This window comes from Myxocyprinus asiaticus, chromosome 27 (assembly GCF_019703515.2).
Source record: "Myxocyprinus asiaticus isolate MX2 ecotype Aquarium Trade chromosome 27, UBuf_Myxa_2, whole genome shotgun sequence".
In the NCBI taxonomy this organism is placed as follows: domain Eukaryota; kingdom Metazoa; phylum Chordata; class Actinopteri; order Cypriniformes; family Catostomidae; genus Myxocyprinus; species Myxocyprinus asiaticus.
In genome coordinates, this window is record NC_059370.1 from 44701708 (window position 1) to 44726414 (window position 24707).

The 24707-nt window shown below is 37.8% G+C and overlaps 2 protein-coding genes across 3 annotated transcripts; one reads left to right on the forward strand and one right to left on the reverse strand.

Moving 5' to 3' along the window:
* The first annotated feature begins 351 nt into the window (after positions 1–351).
* On the forward strand, positions 352–17106 carry LOC127418083 (integrator complex subunit 10). 2 transcript variants are annotated; one of them, XM_051658463.1, is made up of 18 exons: positions 352–608; positions 1318–1385; positions 1468–1571; positions 1681–1820; positions 1908–1989; positions 3265–3405; positions 3767–3938; positions 4057–4226; positions 5697–5827; positions 5973–6126; positions 6378–6460; positions 8473–8625; positions 8708–8816; positions 8942–9021; positions 9114–9276; positions 12001–12094; positions 14217–14285; positions 16519–17106. In XM_051658463.1, the coding sequence occupies exons 1-18, from the start codon at positions 480–482 to the stop codon at positions 16673–16675; spliced, it is 2199 nt and encodes a 732-aa protein (XP_051514423.1). In that variant the 5' UTR covers positions 352–479; the 3' UTR covers positions 16676–17106. The 2 variants fall into 2 exon arrangements, with proteins under 2 accessions (XP_051514423.1, XP_051514424.1); XM_051658464.1 differs by lacking the exon at positions 14217–14285.
* A 138-nt stretch (positions 17107–17244) lies between these two features.
* LOC127418080 (toll-like receptor 1) lies at positions 17245–23730 on the reverse strand. Its single transcript, XM_051658461.1, is given in 2 exon segments — positions 17245–20000; positions 21016–23730. A coding segment is annotated over 1 exon segment (2415 nt). The 5' UTR covers positions 19982–20000; positions 21016–23730; the 3' UTR covers positions 17245–17566.
* Positions 23731–24707: the final 977 nt, after the last annotated feature.

Here is a 24707-nt window from a genome sequence, read left to right on the forward strand (position 1 = left end):
TATTTTTTTTAATACAAAATAACAATAATAATTAGAAGTTCAGTAAAAAATCAGTAAAAAAAATAACATAATACAAATAAATAAAATAACAACAAAATAATAAAAAAAAATTAAGAACTATATACATAGGAGTATTGAAATCAAGTCCATATCTCTAATTGAAAATTAATACAAAAAACCTTAAAAAGGATAATATTTTAAGGCTTTACAACAATCTATAGTCTTTTTTGCTTTGGTGTTCCTTACACCCTCCAATGCTTCAAGATCCTGACAAAGCTCAAACTGCGACCTCCGGATGACACAGCCTTCCAAACGACACACAGCCTCCTATTTTGAAAACATTTCGTTTCCTCCCGGAAGTGAAACACCTTGAGTGTGATGTTGTTACCCTGCCATCGGTCTCCGGTGTTTCTCCGTTAGTGTGTTTATGTAATTGTTCGTTTGAAGTGTTTTTATTTTAAACTCGTTCACCGGAGCAGATGTCCGCGCAGGGCGACTGTGAGTTTTTGGTGAAACGCGCGCGGGAGCTCGTGACACAGGATCCGTATGGCGCAAAAGCCTGGCTCATCACCGCGCGCACACTCTACCCCACAGACTTCAACATACAGGTAAAAACAAACATTTTACATCGATATTTAAACATACATATATCTATCCCTTCTGTATACAGGTAAAACATGCATTATGCAGCATACATATACACCTGTACACCACAGACTTCAAAATACAGACAACAAATACATTCTGCATATATGTATTTTTATCATATACATGCATTCTCTACTCCACATACTTTATTATATAAATAACAGTCATGCATATGATCCTACTGCACACATACTTCATATGCATGACGTCAGTCCTAATGCATGACTCTCTGTATGCATGCACCTATCTGCCCTCATGCATATGAAGGTCAGTTTGCATATAAACCTCATCATACAAGTGACAGTGTTGGTGCATATGAGTATTTGCATACAGATAACAGTCATGCATATGACCCTACTGCACACATACTTCAAATGCATGACGTCAGTCCTCATGCATGACTCTCTGTATGCATGCAACTATCTGCCCTCATGCATATGAAGGTCAGTTTGCATATAAATCTCATCATTCAGGTGACAGTGTTGGTGCATATTAATATTTGCATACAGATAACAGTCCTAATGCCTATCCCAGGACGTGCAGAGGGCCGGATGCACTAGAACTGTTTCTGCTGTGTGCAGTCAGTACTGAGGGATTTGTGCATCATCAACATTGTGTTTGCAGGTGTTTTAGTGTCTGATGTGTGTGATGCCATGTTCTTGTGTGCAGTATGAGATGTACAGCATTGAGCGGAATGCAGAGAGGAAGGCTTCTGCTGGCAGACTTCTCTATGACATGTGAGTGCACTGATGAATTCACTGTGCATTGATGTTTTAATTGATTCTAATTATGTTTTTATTGGTGCTTCCTGGTGCACAGATTCATGAATTTCCCCGACCAGCCGGTGGTTTGGCGTGAGATTGCTGTGATAACGGCTGCGTTACGAAACGACAGTCAGGACAAACATGCACAGTTTCTCAAAGGTGAAAGATATGCGCTAATATGTTTTTGTGTTCATTATTTACTGTTGTTGTGTTAAATCCATGTGTGCATCATAGGTTCCTCAGTTATTGGATTCTTGTGTGTTTGTAGGTGTTTTTGAGACTCTTCCTGGTCCTGTCCAGTGTAAGATGCTCTTGAAGGCCACAGAACAGTGTTTCAACACTCTGGAGAAAGCTGAGATGCTGCTGCTGTTATTGAAGAGATTCCCAGAGTCTGTAGTTCAACACGGAGTGAGTTACACGCTAATCACTATACAATCACCTCTTTCAATAAATGCACACCTTGTATGACTTCTGACCCCTTTATCACTCCTTCAGGTCAGTTTAGGAGAGTCACTGTTAGAGACGGAGTCTATGGAGAATTTGGACACACCGGTCAACTGTTTCAGGAAGTTGTTTGGTACACAGTTTTCATGTCTATATTTGTATGCTTTTTTCTTAAAACAGTGTGTGTGTGTGTGTGTGTATGGAAGTATATTAGTGACAAAAGTATTTGAAAAACAAAACAAAAAAAGAAACATGCTGAATTGCACTAATTGAAAAGTAAACACAGTGCTTGGAACAAAATTGGAACTGAACTTTGAAGGTGACTATCTATTGTTTAATTTTTAATGGTGAAATTTTCTGCGAAATGTTTTTAAATGACATTTTCACCGCTTAAATATACAAGCATATGAAATTGCATCGCCATGAAACGCAATCACTTTTAATGCAATGCATGTATTTGTAATATAATGCAATTCAGGGTACTTTTTGTTTCAAAGACATTTGTCATTAATATATTTCCATTGGTGATGAGAACTTAGGGGTAAAATGTGCTTAAGTGTCCTGAAAATTATTTGATGTTTAGGGACATTTTCTTAACAGCTTTCAGGAGAATCACCCATAAATATAACATCAGTATCCTATTTTTAGACTAGTAAACTACATTACTTGGTGAAAGAATGATTAAAGGAATATTCCGGGTTCAATACAAGTTGAGCTCAATCGACAGCATTTGTGTCATAATGTTGATTACCACAAAAATTAATTTCGACTCGTCCCTCCTTTTCTTTAAATGTGTGTTCCAGTGAGACACTTACAATGGAAGTCAATGGGGTCAATCTGTAAACATTTGTTTCAAAAGTATAAACACAAGACATAAACAATATGTGTGTTAACATGATTTAACTGTGATAACATCACTTACTAACCGCATCTGTGGAAAGTTAGAGACAATTTTACAACTTCGTTGCCATGGCGATATATCGTCGTAAACCCTCAAACTCAAAAAACTTTTAGTTTTATCAGAAGAATTAATGTAAGTGCTTTTATAAAATTATAAGTGTCACATTTCTGCCTTTAAACCCTCCAAAAATTGACCCCATTGACTTCCATTGTAAGTGTCTCCCTGGAACACACATTTGTGCTTTTTTTAAAGAAAAGGAGGAACGAGTCAAAATTATTTTTTGTGTTACTCAACATTGACACAAATGCTGTCGATTGAGATTAATTTGTACTGAACCTGGAATATCAGCTGCTGTTTTATGAAAGCAACTGCTGAAGGTTGTGTGTTACCATGATTTTACCACAGATTTTACCTGTGTGCCTGAGAACACTCTGTACCTGTGGGATAATATCATGCAGCCAGAAGTGTATTGCTTTATTTTATTCTCTCTCTCTCTCTCTCTTTCAGTATGTGATGTTCTACCATTGATCCTGAACAATCCAGAAATGTGTCTTCCTGCCAGTCTGCTGTATAAATATATGCATAAAGCAGCAGAGTTTTATATATGTTACGTCACACGGGAGCCGTCAGCTGACGGACAGATACAGGGTAAATAAACGCTAGTAATTTTGTGATTAGTGAATAAATGAATAATGAGCAACAATAACAGTGCAGGGATTTACTAGATACACATTTATATTTCAGTGGCTTGCTTCAGAATGAAGTACTAGCATGCTACTTATTGCATACTACATGCATACTATTTAAAAAAATATCTGGAACAGTGTGCAATATGCAACAGTAAACATTTTAAATGAACAGTAGTGTGCTACACTGTTGTCACATGACCTCATCACATTACAGTGAGCTAATTCAGTGAGTCGCGTCCAGTTATCATTTCTCAACTAAATATGGTTATTTAGCATATTTAATCCTTTATATTTAGTCAAAAATGATATCATAATATCAGCCTCGCAGGAAGTGGGCGGTCTGAAGTCTCCAGGCCGGGGGCGTGGTCAGCGTCATGTGATTGACGGGCTGTCGGAGAAGTCGTCAGTGGTGACGGAGCCGTGGGAGCGACTGCTGGAGATGGTGGGCGTGGTCGGCTCGCTCTGTGATTGGCAGGGAGAGAAAGGAAGCAGGTGAGAATCTGAGCTGTGAATTGACGTAAACATGATTGATATTTATGATCAGCTCTCACTCTCTCTCTCTGTGTGTGTGTGTGTGTGTGTGTATGTGTGTGTGTGTGTGGTGTTGTAGGTCATACTCTGAGCTCCTGCAGCGTACAACAGAGTTGTGTCGATTCATGTTGGCAGCGGATGGAGAAGGGTTTGTGCGCTGCTGTGGTCAGATCGTCACATGCTGCACACTGGTGTTGTTTCACAGCGCTTTTCACTACGTCTCTGCAGTGCAGCCGTCACTCTTTCAGGGTGAGTTCACTGTGACACAAAAAGCGTGATGTTCTTGCATGATTCGTGCAGATCTGAAACGCTTTTTCTGGGTTGGAGGAGCACAGTAAGGTTCATTTATCAACATGAGAACGTAAACAAGTCAGTGCACAAATCTGAGGACAAACTAGAGATTGGCAAGAATACTCCGAGGTGAAAACAAAGTAACTGCATGACTTCAAAACATTTCATCGATCAAAGTCTAGTGACGACTATAGTCAAACTTGTCAAAATGGGACGATTAGTGTCAATGCTGTTGAATGAGTGTTATCTGTGTTTTCTGAAAAAAGTTGTTATTATTAACAGTAAATTAAATTCATGCCATGACCCCTTTAAAATACAGTGGACTCAATGTAATTAGGGCAGAATACCAATACTTGCATTTCTGATATATTTTAAATTGTAATTAAATAGTAGGCTACTTGCGCAAAGTGTTTGGAGTCCTCCATACATGTTTTGCGGTACCTGTAACATAGAGCTGCACGATTCTGGATAAATTGAGAATTTTTTTGCTCAGAATAAAGATCACGATTCTGAAGAAAAAAATGCTTATTTCAGTCATTTACAAAACCTGGACACAAGGGTATTAAACAAAGTAACAATTTACTAGAGGTTCTGACAAAATGTTCTCTGCTTCAATCTGTGCAAAAATGCAATAAAGTTGTAAATCAAATATATACATTAGATTTATATAAATATAAATGTCCTAAGTACACAAGAGGATGCAACGAATACATTATAAACCAAACAGCACCCTGTGATGATTATTGCAAAAAAAAAAAATCCTGTAAAAAAAAAACTGCATAATAATGATAATAAAATAAAAAAAAAACAGATTGAACCTGTTTCTCACATGCTAAGTAAAAAAGCAAAATGAGAACAAAACAAAAAAATGCATGTGAGCGTTTGAAAGCAGCCGGCTGTAAGCAAACAGTGCACGGGAAGTGAATTTAGTCAGATTTTGGTAATGCCAGTATTTTTTTTTTAATCCCAATTTGGAATGCCCAATTCCCACTACTTAGTAGGTCCTCGTGGTGACGCGGTTACTCACCTCAATCCGGGTGGCGGAGGACAAGTCTCAGTTGCCTCCGCTTCTGAGACCGTCAATCCGTGCATCTTATCACGTGACTCGTTGTGCATGACACCGCGGAGACTCACAGCATGTGGAGGCTCATGCTACTCTCCACAATCCACGCACAATTTACCACACGCCCCATTGAGAGTGAGAACCACTAATCGTGACCATGAGGAGGTTACCCCATGTGACTCTACCCTCCCTAGCAACCGGGCCAGTTTGGTTGCTTAGGAGACCTGGCTGGAGTCACTCATCACGCCTTGGACTCAGAGTCAGTACTCACTGAGATACCCAGACCCCCAGTATGCACAGATAATATATATTTACCCGTCATATACATTTACGTCATATATAACTTGAGTGTGTTTGTGTTACAGGTCACAGTTCTGTGAGCTCGTGTCCGTGGGTTCTGCTGGAGGATCTGTCCAGTGTTTACACTGATGTAGAAGTGGAGCGAAAACACGCACACAAGAAACGCAAACTGGCCGACGGACGAGAGAAAACCATGGTGAGGTCAAAGGTTATAGGTCATGGCTCATCATTTTAATACATTATTATTAAGATCAAAAGTTTTGGGTGAACTAGTGACAACATAATGTTTTATCAGCGGCAAAGTTTGTGGCACCTGACTGTGTGTGTGTGTGTGTGTGTAGAGCTCTGATGATGAGGATGTGTTGAATAAATTCAGAGGGAGACACATTATAATGAATAAATCAGAGATGACGAATTGGGCGGAGACTTTAGAGCACTTCCGCACAGCGAGAGAGAGTTGGGAGCTTCTGCATTCTCATCAGAGCCTGGAGACAGGTACTCACTGTCTGTCTCTCTGTATTCTTGAAAACATGCGTGTGTTGAAACTATGATCTTGCCTACAATTTTCTGAGATAAACAGCAGGACAACAATGTATTTTCATTCTTAAGCAGCACAAATAAACGCAAGCAAGTTATGAAAGGGAACTGGAATGGTGAATTCCCTGTATCCGGACTTTTACTAGTACCAGCAACTAGTTGAATGTGTCATTCTAAAGTGTAAATGAGGAATTCTCTGTTTGTTCCAGAGTTCATAAAGATCTGTACAGCATGGAAAACTGAGATGTGGTTATGGTTCCGGATCTTTCTCTCAGATATGATCATTTATCAGGTTTGCTGGTTTGTGTATCATTTATTGCTCTGTTGATGTAAGAAGTGACAAAAGCCTCAAAATCAAATGTGAAAACATACTTAGTCTAAATCAGAGGTAGACAATACATCAGTTTTACCAATTAATCTGTGCAGAGAGTTGCTTTTTGGTATCATCTGGAAAAATGTATGCCGATTGTTGCCCTTCTTTTTTTTATTTATTTATTTATTTATTTTTTTCACGTTCCCCTTTGGGGAAACTGGAGGAGTCTGCAGTAAAACAGCGGCCTCTAGAGGTGAATTAAAAACAGTCATGAGGGGTTTTGCTGTATGTAAATCTTTCTTCATTGACAATAGTTATCCTCTTTAAAATGCATACTTGGGTGCCTACTGTGTGAGACCTTTTAGCCAACTGCATGCTCCTGTAAAAGTTCTATTTAGGTGTTGATTTGATTGAACAGGGCTGGCAGTAATCAGGTCTGGGTGTGTCTAGTCCAGATGGACCCCATTAGATTTGGGGGGCAAATACTTTTTCACACAGGCCCAGTTGGTATTGGGTAACTTTTTTTGCTTCAATCAATAACATTATAATTTAAAAACTGTATTTTGTGTTTACTTAGATTGCCTTTGTTTTATGTTAGATTTCATTTGAATTTTTGAAACTAATTAGTATGAGATATACACAAAACAGAAGAAATCAGGATGGGGCAAATACTTTTTCACAGCACTATATATATATATATATATATATATATATATATATATACAGTATATGTATATATGCACACAAACAAAACTCGTCATCTGGTGAATATACTGTATTTGCTATAAAAAGCTTCATTTGCTTTTGCAAATAGTTAAAGGGGTAGTTCACACAAAAATGTAAATTCTGTCATCATTTACTCACCCTCATACCATCCCAGATGTGTATGACTTTCTTTCTTCTGCAGAACACAAATGAAGATTTTTAGAAGAATATTTCAGCTCTGTAGGTCCATACAATGCAAGTGAATGGTGACCAGAACTTTGAAGCTCCAAAAAGCACATAAAGGCAGAATAAAAGTAATCCATGCAACTCCAGTGGTTTAATCCATGTCTTCTGAAGTGATATGATAGGTGTGAGTGAGAAACAGATCAATATTTAAGGCCTTTTTTACTATCAATATCCACCTTTGACCAGCTCTGACCAGTAGGTGGCAGAATGTGAAGGTGAAAGTGTAGATTTTAACTATTGATCTGATTTTCAACCACGTCTATCATATCACTTCAGAAGACATGGATTAAACCACTGTAGTCGTGTGGATTACCTTTATGCTGCCTTTATGTGCTTTTTGGAGCTTCAAAGTTCTGGTCACCATTCACTTGTATTGTATGGACCTACAGAGCTGAAATATTCTTTTAAAAATCTTCATTTGTGTTCTGCAGAAGAAAGAAAGTTATACACATCTGGGATGGCATGAGGGTGAGTAAATGATGAGAGAATTTTCATTTGTGGGTGAACTGTCCCTTTAACTGTAGATCATTGTAATGTATGCAAGTCTCTGTCATATCAAAATAAGCATCCCTGGTGTATTTCGGGCTTATTTATAGTTAAAAGTCCCATATTATACACCATATCTTCATTTTTTTCTGGTTATTATTGGGATTTTGGTTGGACAATAAACTGCATCTACAATCTTGCACTCCCAAATAATATAATAATAATTTTAAAATGTACGCATTTCAATTTCAGAGTAATCTTTAATAAAATAATAATAATAGAAAATATAAACATTTTAAGTTTTATTAATTTAGTTAAACATTACACAGTTCAATTTGATAGAATTTTGTTATGAAATTAAAATGCATAAATCTTAAAAATAGGCAAAAATATATTTTTGAGTGTGTCAGTCGTCGAATTGGCCATCTAATAAAGGTTGATACGTGTTTTAGAAATTAATTCCTCAGTAATGTAATTTATTTACTGTTTAGACAATGTAATTAGTAACTGTTGACCTTTTCGGAGTAACATCCCCATCACTGTCTTTAACTCAGGGTCAGTACAGAAAGGCTCTGTCCAGTCTGGCTCTGATGTCATCTTTACAGCTCCAGCAGAACCAGAACCCTCTTTCAGCCACTGCAAACCTGGAGATCCACAGAGCCGTTATACAGCAGGCGTCCTGTCACTACGCACTGGGAGAGTACAGGGTAACACACGCACACAGCTGACATATGTTAGATTGCATATGTTTAGCATGCCTCGTTCATATTTGTACTGTGGTTTTGTCAGATGGCATGTGAAAAACTTCTAGAGGTGGTCAGCGGTCTGATGCCACAGAATCAGGAAATGATGAAGAGCAGCGAGGAGCAGTGTAAACCTCGGAACAAAACCAGGAAAGGTGCGTCTGTCTTGATAGGACACGGAAGTCTTACAGGATGTGTCGCTTCGTCCACTGGAACTCTTCTGCGTTACGACTAGTGTTTGGGATATGGATTTGACTGACTTTCTCTCTTCTGTTGCTAGGTAACGACCTGAGACTCGTCCCCTGCACCAGTAAATCCATTCTTCCGTTCTGTCTTCAGCTGATGCTGGCGTGCTTTAAGGTACCAGAGCTGAACGTTTCACCAAAGGTCAATACTTCCCTCGAATTCACACTCAGTCTTACTGTCTCATTCTCTCTCGCTCGCTCTCTAAGCTGAGGGCTTTCACAGACAACAGAGATGACCTGGCTCTTGGTCATGTGATCGTGCTCCTGCAACATGATTGGCCGCAGGGTGAGAATCTCTTCCTGAAAGCAGTGGATAAGATCTGTCAACAGGGCAGCTTCCAATACGAGAACTTTTTCAACTATGTCACCAGTATCCTTCATCTAGAGCAATCCTTCTGGTGTTCTGTTGTTTGTTTTGGATGAGTGTGCTTTATTTTGTCCTACCTGCTTGATTTCAGTTGGGGCTGGGTGGGATGATGGTATATATCATGCAATTGTAAAACTGTGCTGGTTAACTCTGGTAGATATTTACACGGTCATCAGTGGGCAGGACTACTTTATTTACATGAGAGTTTTACAACAAATTTAAATGTGGCTCATTAAATCAGAATTTAGATCATGAACCAATGATATTTTGTTTAACAAAAACTAAAACATTTAAAAAAATAAAATAAATAAAATAAAAATGATTTAATTGAAATAAAAACAAAAACTAAAATACTTTTTCATAATTTCAAAACTAAATAAAATACAATTTTAAAAATGACCTCGAATTATTTTTTTTAATTAACTTAATTAGTTAATATAATAAATTAACTTGACTAATCATAAAATTATCTTTAATTAAGAGAAATAAAAAATAAAAACTGGTTGGAAAAAACTAAAATTAAACAAATACTTTTTCATAATTTCAAAACTAACTAAAATAAAATTAAGAAAATGACCTCTAATTATTTTTTTAATTAACTTAAATTAGTTAATATAATAAATTAACTTGACTAATAATAAAATTATCTTTAAGAGAAATAAAAAATAAAAACTGGTTGGAAAAAACTAAACTAAAATACTTCTTCATAACTCCACAACTAACTAAAATAAATTAAATTTTAAAAATGGCCTTGAATAATTGTTTTTAATTAACTTAGTTAATATAATAAATTAACTTGACTAATAATAAAATTAGCTTAAATTAATTAAGAGCAATAAAAATAAAAACTGATTGAAAAAAATACTTTCATAACTTTATAACTTACTAAAATAATTAAATACAATTTATTATAAAATAATAAAATAAAGACCTCAAATTAATTTTAGTTTTTGATATACAGTATATTATAAAATTTTAAACATTTTGCTTTCATTAAAGATGAAAATAACAAAACTAAATTGGAATGACAAGTTAAAAAGAAAATATAATTAAAATTTGTATCTATCACTTTTGTAATATATTAGTTTTACTGTTTTGATTCCTTTGTTTTTAACTCGTGTTATAATAATAATAATAATTTATAATAATTATAATTAATTTATAATTATTATATAATGAGAAGCTGTTTTTCTACTGATGCCAGATGGTTTTATATGTTATAAATAATCAGATTTTTTAATTTACGTCCCCAATTCAAAAAAAGTGGGACAGTATGGAAAACGCTAAGTGATTTGTAAATTCGATTCACACTGTGTCATATTGAAAGCACTACAACAACACATTATTTGATGTTTTACCTTGTGAATTTATTAGTTTTTGTTTTGTTAAATACACACTCATAACAGATCAGATGATTGCAATACAATACTTTTAAAAGCTATGTTCCCCAAAGACAAATTGGAAGCGTTTTGGGCATTTCACTCTCTACAGGGCACAATATAGTTAAAATAAAAGATTCATGGAATCAGGTCAAATCTCAGTGCGTAAAGGGCAAGGCCAAAAACTCTTAACTCTCTTAAAAACTGTAATTCGTTTTTAATGGATATTATGATGTTTGTTAGTCAACACCACTCGCTGCTGCATCCACAGATGCAAGTTAAGGCTTTACTATGCAAAGGAGAAGCCATACATCAACACTGTCCAGAAGCGCCGCCAACTTCTCTGGGCTCGGTTTCATCTGAGATTTAAAGTAGAATAGTGAAATCATCCAATCATTAACAATTACAAACTTGTGTCTTCAGTGCCCAAATGCTTAATAAGTGTTATTGTAAGAAATGGTGATGTTAGACAGTGGTAAACACTCGGCTGTCCCAACTTTTTTGGCGCGTGTTGCAATCATCTGATTTGAAATGAGTGTATATATATGTATATACTTTTTGGAATTGGGTTTGAACATCGATTTCTAGTTTTAACAAAAAAAATCATAAAATGATATGGTGTTTCCATTGTAAAATATTTAATTCACTGGATTATTCAAGGGGGCCTGGGTAGCTCAGTGGTAAAGACGCAGACTACCACCCCTGGAGTTCGCTAGTTCGAATCCCAGGGTGTGCTGAGTGACTCCAGCCAGGTCTCCTAAGCAACCAATTTGGCCCGGTTGCTAGGGAGGGTAGAGTCACATGGGGTAACCTCCTCGTGGTCGCTATATGTGGTTCGTTCTCGGGTGGGGTGCGTGGTGAGTTGAGCGCGGATGCCGCGGTGGATGGCGTGAAGCCTCCACACGCGCTACGTCTCCGCGGTAATGCACTCAACAAGCCACGTGATAAGATGCGCAGGCTGACGGTCTCAGACACGGAGGCAACTGGGATTCATCCTCCACCACCCGGATTGAGGCGAGTCACTATGCCACCACGAGGACTTAAAAGCACATTGGGAATTGGGCATTCCAAATTGGGAGAAAAAGGGGAAAAATCCAAAAAATAAAATAAAATAAAAATTCACTGGATTATTCAAAAAGTAGCCATGGTTATTTAATATTTAAAAAACATTGTTCCATTGAATTTCAATCAAAAATAACTTATGATATACTGTATATTGTTACAGTGATTTAAAATGACTCGTAGCGTGAAATACGTTTTTGGTCGTACTGCCCACCTCTAATCATAATTCATTATAAAAAGAACATTTTTGTATGAATATTTGTCCTTCACCAGCATTTTCTCTCAGACATTGACATGTTAGAGGAGTTTGCTTACCTCCGCACAACAGAAGGAGGGCGGGTCCAGCTAGAGCTGCTGCCCAATCAGGGGATGCTCATCAAGTAAGTCCCGCCCACATCACTTACTGATGGTTTCTCCCTCCTTCCTGTTTCCTCTCTCCATTTGTTTTGGATATAATGAATAGGCTTCGGTTCAGACTAACACCCCTGATGGGAAGATGCTTTGCTGAGTGTGTTATTTTTACCCTGCTCTCTGATTGGCTCATATATTTCTGGTGGCATCTGAAGCGCTCTGTTATTGGCTTGTTTATTGCTGGGCGGTTACTTATGAAAGACGCTGTTTAGTTTCTTTGATTGGTTGGAAAATACATTCTTTTAGGGTTTTACTTTTTTAATTAGGCAATTGTTTTTTGCTGAACACATCTACAGTGGCATTGTGTCAGGGAATTAAATTTAGAATTTAAAGTTGTAGTTCACCCAAAAAATGAAAATTCTGTCAATATTTACTAGGGCTGAAACGATTAGTTTATTACAATAAAACATTGTCGAGAAAATGTTTGTTGTCGAATAGTTGTTTGATCTCATTTAACGTATCATGAGATTACATTAAACTCTAATGAGAGCAGCACTGCAGTTCACGACTGACTGAGGAGAGGAAGAATACACAGATCACAGTCCAGACGCACTCCAAACTTTCCAAACAGCTTCAGCTGATGTAGATCACAAAGTATGAGGGAATTATACAAGAATACAAAATAAGTACATACAGAAGCACTCTCGCTGTGGAATAAGCGAAGACGGAGCTCTTTAAAGGAAACACCCCGGCGTTACATCTTTAATGCAGTTATATTTAATGCATTATATCTTTATTAAAGTTCAAATAATATGGAAGCAGATCATGTAAATAACTACAAACTCTGAAACTGGCATTCTCTGTGTGGTCAGCACCTCTTCTATGAGTTGTGTGAATGTCCCGATCTAAAGGGGAGAGATTGAAACAACACCAGCTGATGCACACCCTGTCACGGGACGCTCATCCCTCGAGCGCACACGCTTAATGCAGCTAGATTATAACGTGATGACTCGAGACTTATTGTATCATAATATATGTGTCACTGTGCATTTCTTATCGTGAAAAACATTGTCAATATGCAGCTTTATTAATAAGAGAGAGTTTTTTTGTGAGTTAAAGATGGACTGAAGTGAACAGAAAGGTGAGAGAGGGTAGTCTTTGCCCCATTATACACGGCAACAGAATACGTATGATTTGTTTTTGTTTTGGCTTGTTTTCCAATAGAAATATCTAAAACTTATTTAAAGCGACGTGCATTTACTTTTACAGCTATACTGCAGAAGAAAAAATGTATCTGAGAATGTTGAATGTAATATTAAAAATACAAATATTTTAAAATATCGAAAAAACCTGAGAAGCAGCATATAAGAAAATATAATAAAATTGAATAAAAGTATATTTTGTGTTTACTGCACTCGCAGAAGTATAACAAGTGAAAAATACACTTATATACAAAATACACTTATATTTAAGATACATTCTCTGAAAGCAACTCTAAATATCTTATATGATTTCTATCATATCTTATATGATTTTTAGATCATTTTAAATGGAAAACAAGACAAAAATACTTGATAATAATAGGACTTTTTGCTGTGAATTTCTTTACTGAATTAAACTTAATAGAGTATTTTTTCCTTTAATTCAGTGAATGTCATTTAGAGGTATTTTAAAAGATGATTTTGTCCTCTTTATTGTTAGTAAGCATGTTTAATACAACCTTTTAAGTCAGGGAACAAGCTGAACAATCGGTTAAGAGCTACTGATTAATCGTTGCAATAATCGCCCGAATAGTCGAATAATCGTTAGATTAATCGATTATCAAAATAATCGTTAGTTGCAGCCCTAATATTTACTTGCCCTCATGATGTTCCAAACCCGTATGACTTCAGAAGTCATATGGACTTCTTTTGATGTTTTTTGTTGTTGTTTTGAGCTTGACTGTATATATCACTGTCTACTTTTATTGTATGGAATGAAAGTAGATCTCATTTTGTATTCCGCAGAAGAAAGTCATATGGGTTCAGAACAACGTGAGGGTGAATAACTGATGACAGAATTTGCATTTCTGGGCTTTTGTAGTGTTGGCGGTGCGTTTGAGTTGAGCCCTGTCATTCAGGGTGCTGATGAAATGGTGTTTGCTGTCCTTAGGAACCCCAGCCCCGCCCTGGGGGTGGAGTTAAACACCCTGCTGCTTCCAGGGGCTCAGAAGGCTGACAGGTACCCCACCCCCATCACCGAAACCCCGCCCCCAACCCCACCCAAACTCCTCCCAGCCTGCTCATGTGTTTACCTTTTACTCTTTTTCTTTTGGTATTCTTCATTCAGTTCAAGCATTTTCATTTTGCAAGATTGTTCCTGTTTTCATACGGCTCCATTCTGTTGTGTTGAACTCAAATTGTTGTAAAGTCTTCAAAGAATGTGATACTTTTTTTCTTTATTACATTGTGTTTGTTCATTGAATTACAACGTTTTTACATTAATGGGTGAATGTCATGGAAACTATCAAGAACAGGTCGTATTTCACCCCAGAATTAAAAGAAAAAATAAGAATTTGTATTTTGCATAAAAAGGGACCATTTAGGACCATTACGAGTTTTTGCAGTTTTTCCATGAAAATTAAGCACATAACTGTAATGCAAAATGCAAAAAAAAAAATTATTATTATTACTATAATATGAATTCATTATTTTTTTTTTTTTAAAGTACATACACTATATTGCCAAAAGTATTCGCTCATCTGCCTTTAGACGCATATGAACTTAAGTGACATCCCATTCTTAATCCATAGGGTTTAATATGACGTCGGCCCACCCTTTGCAGCTATAACAGCTTCAACTCTTCTGGGAAGGCTTTCCACAAGGTTTTAGGAGTGTGTTTAATGGAATTTTTGACCATTCTTCCAGAAGTGCATTTGTGAGGTCAGACACTGATGTTGGACGAGAAGGCCTGGCTCACAGTCTTCGCTCAAATTCATCCCAAAGGTGCTCTATCGGGTTGAGGTCAGGACTCTGTGCAGGCCAGTCAAGTTCTTCCACATCAAACTCGCTCATCCATGTCTTTATGGACCTTGCTTTGTGCACTGGTGCGCAGTCATGTTGGAACAGGAAGGGGCTATCCCCAAACTGTTCCACACAGTTGGGAGCGTGGAATTGTCCAAAATCTCTTGGTATGCTGAAGCATTCAGATTTCCTTTCACTGGAACTAAGGGGCCAAGCCCAGCTCCTGAAAAACAACCCCACACCATAATCCCCCCTCCACCAAACTTCACAGTTGGCACAATGCAGTCAGACAAGTACAGTTCTCCTGGCAACCGCCAAACCCAGACTCATCCATCAGATTGCCAGATGGAGAAGCGTGATTCGTCACTCCAGAGAACGTGTCTCCACTGCTCTAGAGTCCAGTGGCGGCGTGCTTTACACCACTGCATCTGACGCTTTGCATTGCACTTGGTGATGTATGGCTTGGATGCAGCTGCTCGGCCATGGAAACCCATTCCATGAAGCTCTCTACGCACTGTTCTTGAGCTAATCTGAAGGCCACATGAACTTTGGAGGTCTGTAGCGATTGACTCTGCAGAAAGTTGGCGACCTCTGCGCACTATGCGCCTCAGCATCCGCTGACCCCGCTCTGTCATTTTACGTGGCCTACCACTTCGTGGCTGAGTTGCTGTCATTCCCAATCGCTTCCACTTTGTTATAATACCACTGACAGTTGACTGTGGAATATTTAGTAGTGAGGAAATTTCACGACTGGACTTGTTGCACAGGTGGCATCCTATCACAGTACCACGCTGGAATTCACTGAGCTCCTGAGAGCGGCCCATTCTTTCACAAATGTTTGTAGAAGCAGTCTGCATGCCTAGGTGCTTCATTTTATACACCTGTGGCCATGGAAGTGATTGGAACACCTGAATTCAATTATTTGGATGGGTGAGCGAATACTTTTGGCAATATAGTGTATGTAAAATTACAATTGTAAGTAAGTAGTCTTCATGTTAGTTTTTGTTGTGCTAAATGTTATTTTAATTTACAATGTATCCAGTATTACTGTATTACAATAAAAAATAAATTGTGGGGAAAATGTGTTTTAATTGTAATGAAAATATTGCAAAAATATCTTTATGATCCTAAAAATAGACTTAATTGTCGTCAATTCTTATTTTTTTGCAGTGAAATGACTCTTCTCAAATTTCTTTGAGAGATTCACCCTTATGCGTTGTTTTTTATGCAATTGTATTGGTGCGTGTACGTTCATGTTTTTGTCGGAAGAGCTGTCTGCTCTTATCAGTCTGAATTCTGGGAAACTGCTGCGTTTTGGACGTGTCAGATTTTGTTTCCTGTATGGGTCGAAATTTCAAGTTCATACTGTTTGTTTTTTGTGATTCATAATTGTCTTAATTATTTGACATGCTGTCTGGTTTTTCACACACTTTGTGTGTCTGTTTTTTTAGACATCACACCATAACTCGAGGCATCACCAAAGGCGTGAAAGAGGATTTCCGACTGGCAATGGAGCGTCAGGTGTCACGTTGTGGTGAGAACCTGCTCATGGTGCTGCACCGTTTCTGCATTAACGAAAAGATCATCCTAATCCAGTCGTTACCCTAAATAACCTGTGACCTAAGATTCACGGAAAACATTGTTTCAGACAGCTCTTTCAGTCCTGCTTCACATAGAGTAACCTCATCCTAAAGTGTCCAACTGCAGTTGCAAGGAAACAGAAGAAAATCTACATTCCACTCAACATAATAAAGAAGAAAACATGTAAGGACAATTGAAGTGCATCGTATGTGAAGCTGCACAAGTTCACCCAGTATATCTGATCAAAAACATGGTTTTATTTCAGGTATTAATTAACAAACATAGAATAGATTCAGCATTTGCTCATTCTGTGCTATTGAAATACAGATTACACTGTAGAAAGCAAAGGCAATTTGTTTTTCATATTGTATTATTATAAAATGATAGACTCTGGACTGTTTTGTTGTAGAAAATGTTTTGCTGCCAGCTCTTAAGAAATAAAACAGTGTTCTGCTTGGTTTTCTATTTGTGGACATTTGCCTTTCCATTAAAAATGTAGTCTCGACACATAAATTGTCAGCTTTTGCTTTTGCTTGTGCAGGATTACTAAAGTGATAGTTAACCTAAAAATGAAAATTGTGTCATTATTTACAACCCATTATTTAACCTAATTTCATTTTTCTGTGGAACACAAAACGAGAATAGTTTTTTTCCATACAACAAGAGTTATAACTGAGCGTAGCTGTCCAAAAACCTTTTGACATCTTGATTTCTATTCCTGGAAGATGGCAAGTATAATCTTAGTTATGCTCTGCTCTAAACATTTTTAAGTCTGGCCATTGAAAGTAACCGACTATAGTCTATGACTCATTGGGCGGCCAATATTAATAGAATATAATCTTTTGGGACAAAAAGTGCTCTTCCTTAAGGAGGTGATCAAAAGAACCTTGGGAACCCTGTTTCTATCTTTCTCTTTCCTCACTCCTCTTCTGTCTCTGGTGGTATGGGAAGGTCGGCCTGCAGGACTGCTCTGAGGTTTGCCCAAAAGAGTTTCTGTTTGGTGCCTTCCTGTGGCCACTCTAAGTACGTACGTCTGGACATCATGGCCTTGAGCTGGTAGTACTTGGAGGGAATAAGATATACTGGCAGAGGTTCCAGCAGAATAAGAATGATGCTGTCCAACCCTCGAGTTACCCTCTGGTGATTGGCAAAGTAGAGCTCATAATGGCACCATTCACTCTGGACGAAGTGAGATGACAGCACGAAGACACATCTTCTACTCTGCTCAATGCAACGCAGAATGTTCTGAACAATTGTCTTACCTGGGATGAAGTCCCGTTCGTGGTGGCACAGTCGCAACCCACTGTGGATTGTGTTCGGGTCCTCGCCCTCAAGTTTGGGCAATAGTTGACCCTTTACCCACTCAGAATTCTTCTGGCTGTATGATACAAAAGCATGGAAGCACACCCCTTCCATGTCCTCTGCTCTTTCCTGAGATGTTATTGCATGGTGCTTGGCTCGAGTCCATTTCCACATCATCTTGAGGTACCATGGGGCGTCCAACTGATGGCAAAGAAGGCTGACAGCAATTACCAAAGTGATGGTTGGGATCAAAATAGAAATGGCCAGAATCCACACATTGCAAGAGATCTCTGGGAGGTAGAAGTCTTTTAACATGGTATTGCTCCAGGATTCTGGATAACTGCATAGGTAGCTGTCTGGCCAGTGCCCCAGAATCAGGCCAGGATTCTCTCTTTCATGCTGCGTAGCTTGGTCATTGATGAGGCCTGAGAATTCACGCAAAGCACAAGTGCATATGAAGGGGTTACGACTTGCATCCAGAGCTTGAAGTTGTGGACAAGTCTTGAGGACTCCTGGTAAAGGTGAGTGGAGGGAGTTTGATCTTACCAAGAGCTTCTGCAGGTTCGGGAATGTTTGACAGGTGGGAAGGTCCAATAAGCGATTCCCCGTTAGGTCCAGAATGCTCAACTTGTATAAAAGAGGTGTATCTGCAGGTACTGTGGTGACATGGTTATTCCGGAGGTTAAGAATTCTTATGGACCTGGGCAAACACTTAAACACGTTCTGGTCAAACCCATTGGATGATAAATCCACATGGACTAGTTGGGAAGGCCAGACACACCTGCCCTGTTCCTCTGCATAGGTAAGTGTATTCTGGCTAAAGTCAACATATTTCAGCAAGTTCATGAGATTAATTCTTAAGGTCAGTGGTCTAAGATGTCTGAGATTATTGCCCCTCAGAACCAGCGTTTCAAGGTTTGTCAGTGTACCGCATTCGTTATCTGGACCGAGAGAGAAGACGTTTTCTGTAAGGGCACAATCAGACAAATCCAAAGCCTCGATCTTGCTAACAGCCTTTGGACAGGTCATATGGACGATGGGCGTTTGTGTAAAGCTGAGATTCCTTGATGGCATGTTTATGAAGAAGTCATAGAGCTCCTCTTGGTTGAAGATGAATACAGTAACTGACGCTTTTCTTGCCGAAAATAAATCTAATCCGTTTCCCTGGAACACAGGCGTACCATCGTTCATGTTAGTGATGGTAATGTCTGATAAAGAAAGCTGTCGAATTGAAGACATTAGCACTGTATTCATACAACTTGTCAACTCTTTCCAGGTACTAATCACCTTGGAGAATTCCAGGTTAACGGTGCGTATGGTTCCTCACTGGTATAGCGGCTGGAGGAACTTCATCTCGCTGTCAACTTCAGTGAATTCCAGCTCTTGAAAAGTTGCGAAGGCGTCGGCAGCGATTGCATGATCAAGCTCCCTTTTGGACAGAGCAATAACTGCCTTATCTGCATTTACACCCTTTAGACTGCTCTCCTCATAGGTCTTTGTCTCGCCAACATTAATAAAGAAGGTTTTGAGGGTAAGATTAGCGATGTTGGCAAAGTCTTCATTATGGATTGATTGCGCACTCAGGCCCAGCCACTGCAGGTTTCTGAGGGTAGAAAATTCCCTCCCTAGTGCCATAACAGAAAACATGTTGTACGACAGGTCCAAAAACTGCAGATTTCCTGCATGAAGTAAGTACAGCTGATTGGAGAGGTTTTGGAGTCTGTTGTGTGACAAGTCCAAAATTTCTAAAGCAGGGGTCGAGGTAAACGTGTTGCTGTCTATATCCTCCAGTATATTCCAGGACAGATTTAGGAAATGGAGTCTAGGGGTTTTGCTGAAGTCTTGGCTCCTCAACACCTGGATGTAATTCAGGGACAGATCTAAATCCTCTGTAAAGAACTTGAGGTCATCGGGAACCGAGGACAGGTTCTGAGATGAATAAATCACTATGACTCTCTCAATGGCCAGAATGTTAGATGGGAGGAAACATGTAAGATAAACTGCCACCAACCACCCACCTGATGCCATCATCTTTCTCACATGAGTGAATCTAAAGGGGAGAAAGTGATTATTTGATTTCATTTCCCATTTTATAGTTCTGCTTATAGGTTTACACTTCCCTTGCAGAGTCTGCAAGATGTTTATGACTATTTCAAATATGAGTGAATTAATAAAAATGGCATTTTGGGCATTTGCTTATAAAGTTATTTGACTATTTGTTAGTCCTGAGCAGTGAAGCTGTCCATGTTTCTTGACAAAAAGCCTCCAGTTACTTGAAGTTCTTAGGGTTTCTTGAGTATTTTGCACTGTTGAGTTCTCCCCTTTTGTAACTCAATAATGTTCAGATCCAGCTTTGCCACTCAGGACAATTGGGAGACTCTTGCTGGTCACACATCAGACAATAAGCACCACTTACATGGCATGGCAGAATTTTAAGCAGCTCTCAAAGTTGTAGCTGGGTGCTGCCAACAAACATTGAGGGATGGCGTTGTGCATACATTCATAGAAAACAATAGTTTTGAATATTAAAACTTTGTGTCATCCGCCAGATGTGTACAGTGTACGACACAATATCATACACAACCGGCTACAAAATTCAGCAAGCAGTCATTTGATGTTTCAGGAGGCAACACACGATATTAAGTACCGAATGTGTGTAAACGTTTAATGTTTTACAGATTCTGCAAGGGATATGTAAACTTAGGAGCAAAAATTGTATATCAGCCATTCTCTAGTTTTATTTTGCATTGCAGTTGCACAACAGTTACTAAAAAAGGAGAAGAGAATTAAAAATAAATGTAAATTCAGGCTTTTTGGGAAAAAGAAAAATTGGGCTGTTAGGACTTTTACATTGTCTATACAAGAGTGATTCGGAGACTGTTGTATGGGCTGTGAAATACGTGGGTGACTGAAAGAAAATGTTACGTGAAAAGCTACGCATGCAAATAAGGTCTTTTATAAGAGTTGATATGCATGCACAAAGTCATATGCACATAAGTCTGTAAAATTAGCATGTACGTTTTCATAGATATCTATTAATAGAAAATGTAATTTTACCGGCTTACCTGTCTGCTGTTGAGTTTAGCTGAGAGGTGGATGTTTAGTGTCTTAGGAAACTGGTGATCAGAGTCAAATTGTTCCTGAACTTCTGCTTTTGCCCGTTTCACTTCTTCAAATGTGAGACATTTAATGACAGTAACCCAGTAATTTACTCTGACATATGAGACTGCACATTGAAGTAATACTTTGGTATTGCGGGCAGGCATCTGGCATTATCAGACAGGCCAATCCATGTCGTAGTGCATGTAATTCGTAATATTTAGCTTTTTTAATGTTTGGAATAGCATACAACCATAATACTGTTACTATTTCTGCAGTATAGATACACTCCATACAATGAGAGTTATTACTGAGTGTAGCTGTCCAAAAAGGACCAAAAACACCAAGAAAAAACCCTGCAAAGATATCTGTGTGACCCATGTGCTGTATGTGCTCTTCTAAAGTCAAGATGACATTTTAGTTTTTAGAACTTAAAAGGGTGACAGTATTTTCACTTTGAGTGAACTACTTTAATGAACAGGGTTCCCATGTTAAGAAAAGCTTTTGACATCTTGATTTCTATTCCTGAAAGATGGCAAATATAATCTTAGTTATGCTCTGCTGTAAACATTTTTAAGTCTGGCCATTGAAAGTATCCGACTAAACTCTGACACATTGGGCGGCCAAGTCGTTTTCTGTTGCACTTGTTTGTTCCTCATCAGGCCCAATTTTGCATCCTCTGTGATCTAATCAAATGTGTCATGGCAATCAGATTGTGTCTCCAATCCCAATCACACCCATTACTGAGGGTGTTATACAGTTGAAGTCAGAAGTCTACATACAACTTAGCCAAATACATTTAAACTCAGTTTTTCACAATTCTTGACATTTAATCGTAGAAAACTTTCCCTGTCTTAGGACAGTTAGGATCACTACTTTATTTTAAGAATGTGAAATGTCAGAATAATAGAGAGAGAATGATTTATTTCAGCTTTTATTTCTTTCATCACATTCCCAGTGGGTCAGAAGTTTACGTACTCTTTGTTAGTATTTGGTAGCATTGCCTTTAAATTGTTTAACTTGGGTCAAATGTTTTGGGTATCCTTCCACAAGCTTCTCACAATAAGTTGCTGGAATTTTGTCCCATTCCTCCAGACAGAACTGGTGTAACTGAGTCAGGTTTGTAGGCCTCCTTGCTCGCACACGCTTTTTCAGTTCTGACCACAAATTTTCCATCAGATTGAGGTCAGGGCTTTGTGATGGCCACTCCAATACCTTGACTTTGTTGTCCTTAAGCCATTTTGCCACAACTTTTGGTATGCTTGCGGTCATTGTCCATTTGGAAGAATCATTTGCGACCGAGCTTTAACTTCCTGACTGATGTCTTGAGATGTTGCTTCAATATATCCACATCAATGTCCTTCCTCATGATGCCATCTATTTTGTGAAGTGCACCAGTCCCTCCTGCAGCAAAGCACCCCCACAACATGATGCTGCCACCCCCATGCTTCACGGTTGGGATGATGTTCTTCGGCTTGCAAGCCTCACCCTTTTTCCTCCAAACATAATGATGGTCATTATGGCCAAACAGTTCCATTTTTGTTTCATTAGACCAGAGGACATTTCTCCAAAAAGTAAGATCTTTGTCCCCATGTGCACTTGCACACTGTAGTCTGGATTTTTTATGGCAGTTTTGGAGCAGTGGCTTCTTCCTTGCTGAGCAGCCTTTCAGGTTATGTCGATATAGGATTGTTTTACTGTGGATATAGATACTTGTCTACCTGTTTCCTCCAGCATATTCACAAGGTCCTTTGCTGTCGTTCTGGGATTGATTTGCACTTTTCGCACCAAACTACGTTCATCTCTAGGAGACAGAATGCATTTCCTTCCTGAGCGGCATGATGGATGCGTGGTCCCATAGTGTTTATACTTGCATACTATTGTTTGTACAGATGAATGTGGTACCTTCAGGCATTTGGAAATTGCTCCCAAGGATGAACCAGACTTGTGGAGGTCCACAATTTTTTTTTCTGAGGTCTTGGCTGATTTCTATTGATTTTCCCATGATGTCAAGCAAAGAGGCACTGAGTTTGAAGGTAGGCCTTAAAATACATCCACAGGTACACCTCCAATTCAGTACACCTCCTATAAGAAGCTAATTGTCTAAAGGCTTGACATCATTTTCTGGATTTTCCAAACTGCTTAAAGGCACAGTTAACTTAGTGTATGTAAACTTCTGACCCACTGGAATTGTGATATAGTCAATTAAAAGTGAAACAAACAGTCTGTAAACAATTGTTGGAAAAATTACTCGTGTTATCCACAAAGTAGATGTCCTAAACGACTTGCCAAAACTATAGTTTGCTAATATTAAATCTGTGGAGTGGTTAAAAAATGAGTTTTAATGACTTCAACCTAAGTGTATGTAAACTTCTGTATAAATAAAATAGCTCAATAAAACTATAATCATCGCTGTCCTCAAACTGTCATCCGACATCAGTTAAGATGTATCTTCAACCATGAATCTGCAGCAAAGGTTTTTTGTCGCATTCATTGCAGATGTTTGTTTGTGAGTCTGTCTGAAATTGGACTTGAATGATGTAAAAAATTAAAAATAAAAAAAGCAGCATAAATTGTTTAAAGGGATATTGAAGCAGTTTTTCGGCAGTGACAAGCAGAAGTGATTGTAAGACGTTCTTCAACATCAAATGCATTAGAGACTGATATAATTTTTTTTAAAAAAAAACACATACTGTACATATCTGTATCTGTCAGCTTTGGGTGCTTTTATGTGTATTTTTATTAAAAATAACAGATTTCAACTTTGTTATTATTTGTTAAATTAATGTCACAGTTTTAACATGCCTTCATCATGTATTTTTGCTACGTATATTAAATGGTTGCTTGTCAAGGACCCAGATTTTTTCATCTTAAAATACTGAAATATTTTATCCATGCCTTATGTTAACATTTTTCAAAAATTACCCACTTTATATTAGGTGTCTTTTAACTACTATGTATTTAAGAATTTGATACAATGTACTTAAGTACATATGTTGTTGTATTGTACTTACAATTAAAGTACATGCATTTAATTATATATGTAGTTACACTGTTAACCTTACCCCTAACCCTACTCCTAAACCTGAATTTTGCAAAACAACAAGTAGTTACACAATAAATACATTGTATTGTATGAGTTTTAATGCTAGTTCACAGTAGTTAATGACACCTCATATAAAGCAGGACCAATAAACCAAAACTGAACTATTTGTAGTAAAACTAGTAACCACTAAATTGTCCATGGTTTTACTGCAGTGACGATATTTTAACCAGTACTAACACAGGAAAACAGAAACAATGATATTAAAAATCATAATCGTTCTGCAAAAAACAGGTATGTTTTATTATAGTAACACTGTGCTTAATTTGTGGAACATACAGTATATGGTTTACCGCAAAAATGGTTACTACCGTGGTTATTGCAGATTTACCATAGTGAAACCATGGTTCATTTTCGTAAGGGAATGTTTTTTTTTTTTTTTTTTTTTTTTAACCATGTTTTTCTCATTATTATTATTAATAATAATCATAGTGTAGAATCCATTTCATATTCAATAAGGAATTCAAAATCGGAAAAACAAAAAAATGACATTTCATTATTCGTTTACAAAACCAATATTAAAAAACAAAACCCAATAATCAAAACAAGCAAGTA

Coding starts and splice junctions, on each gene's coding strand:
- LOC127418083 (XM_051658463.1), top strand. CDS start 480: ATGTCCGCGCAGGGCGACTGTGAGTTTTTGGTGAAACGCGCGCGGGAG. Junction 8,817..8,941: donor TCGGAACAAAACCAGGAAAG/GTGCGTCTGTCT, acceptor TTCTGTTGCTAG/GTAACGACCTGAGACTCGTC. Junction 9,022..9,113: donor TGATGCTGGCGTGCTTTAAG/GTACCAGAGCTG, acceptor TCGCTCTCTAAG/CTGAGGGCTTTCACAGACAA.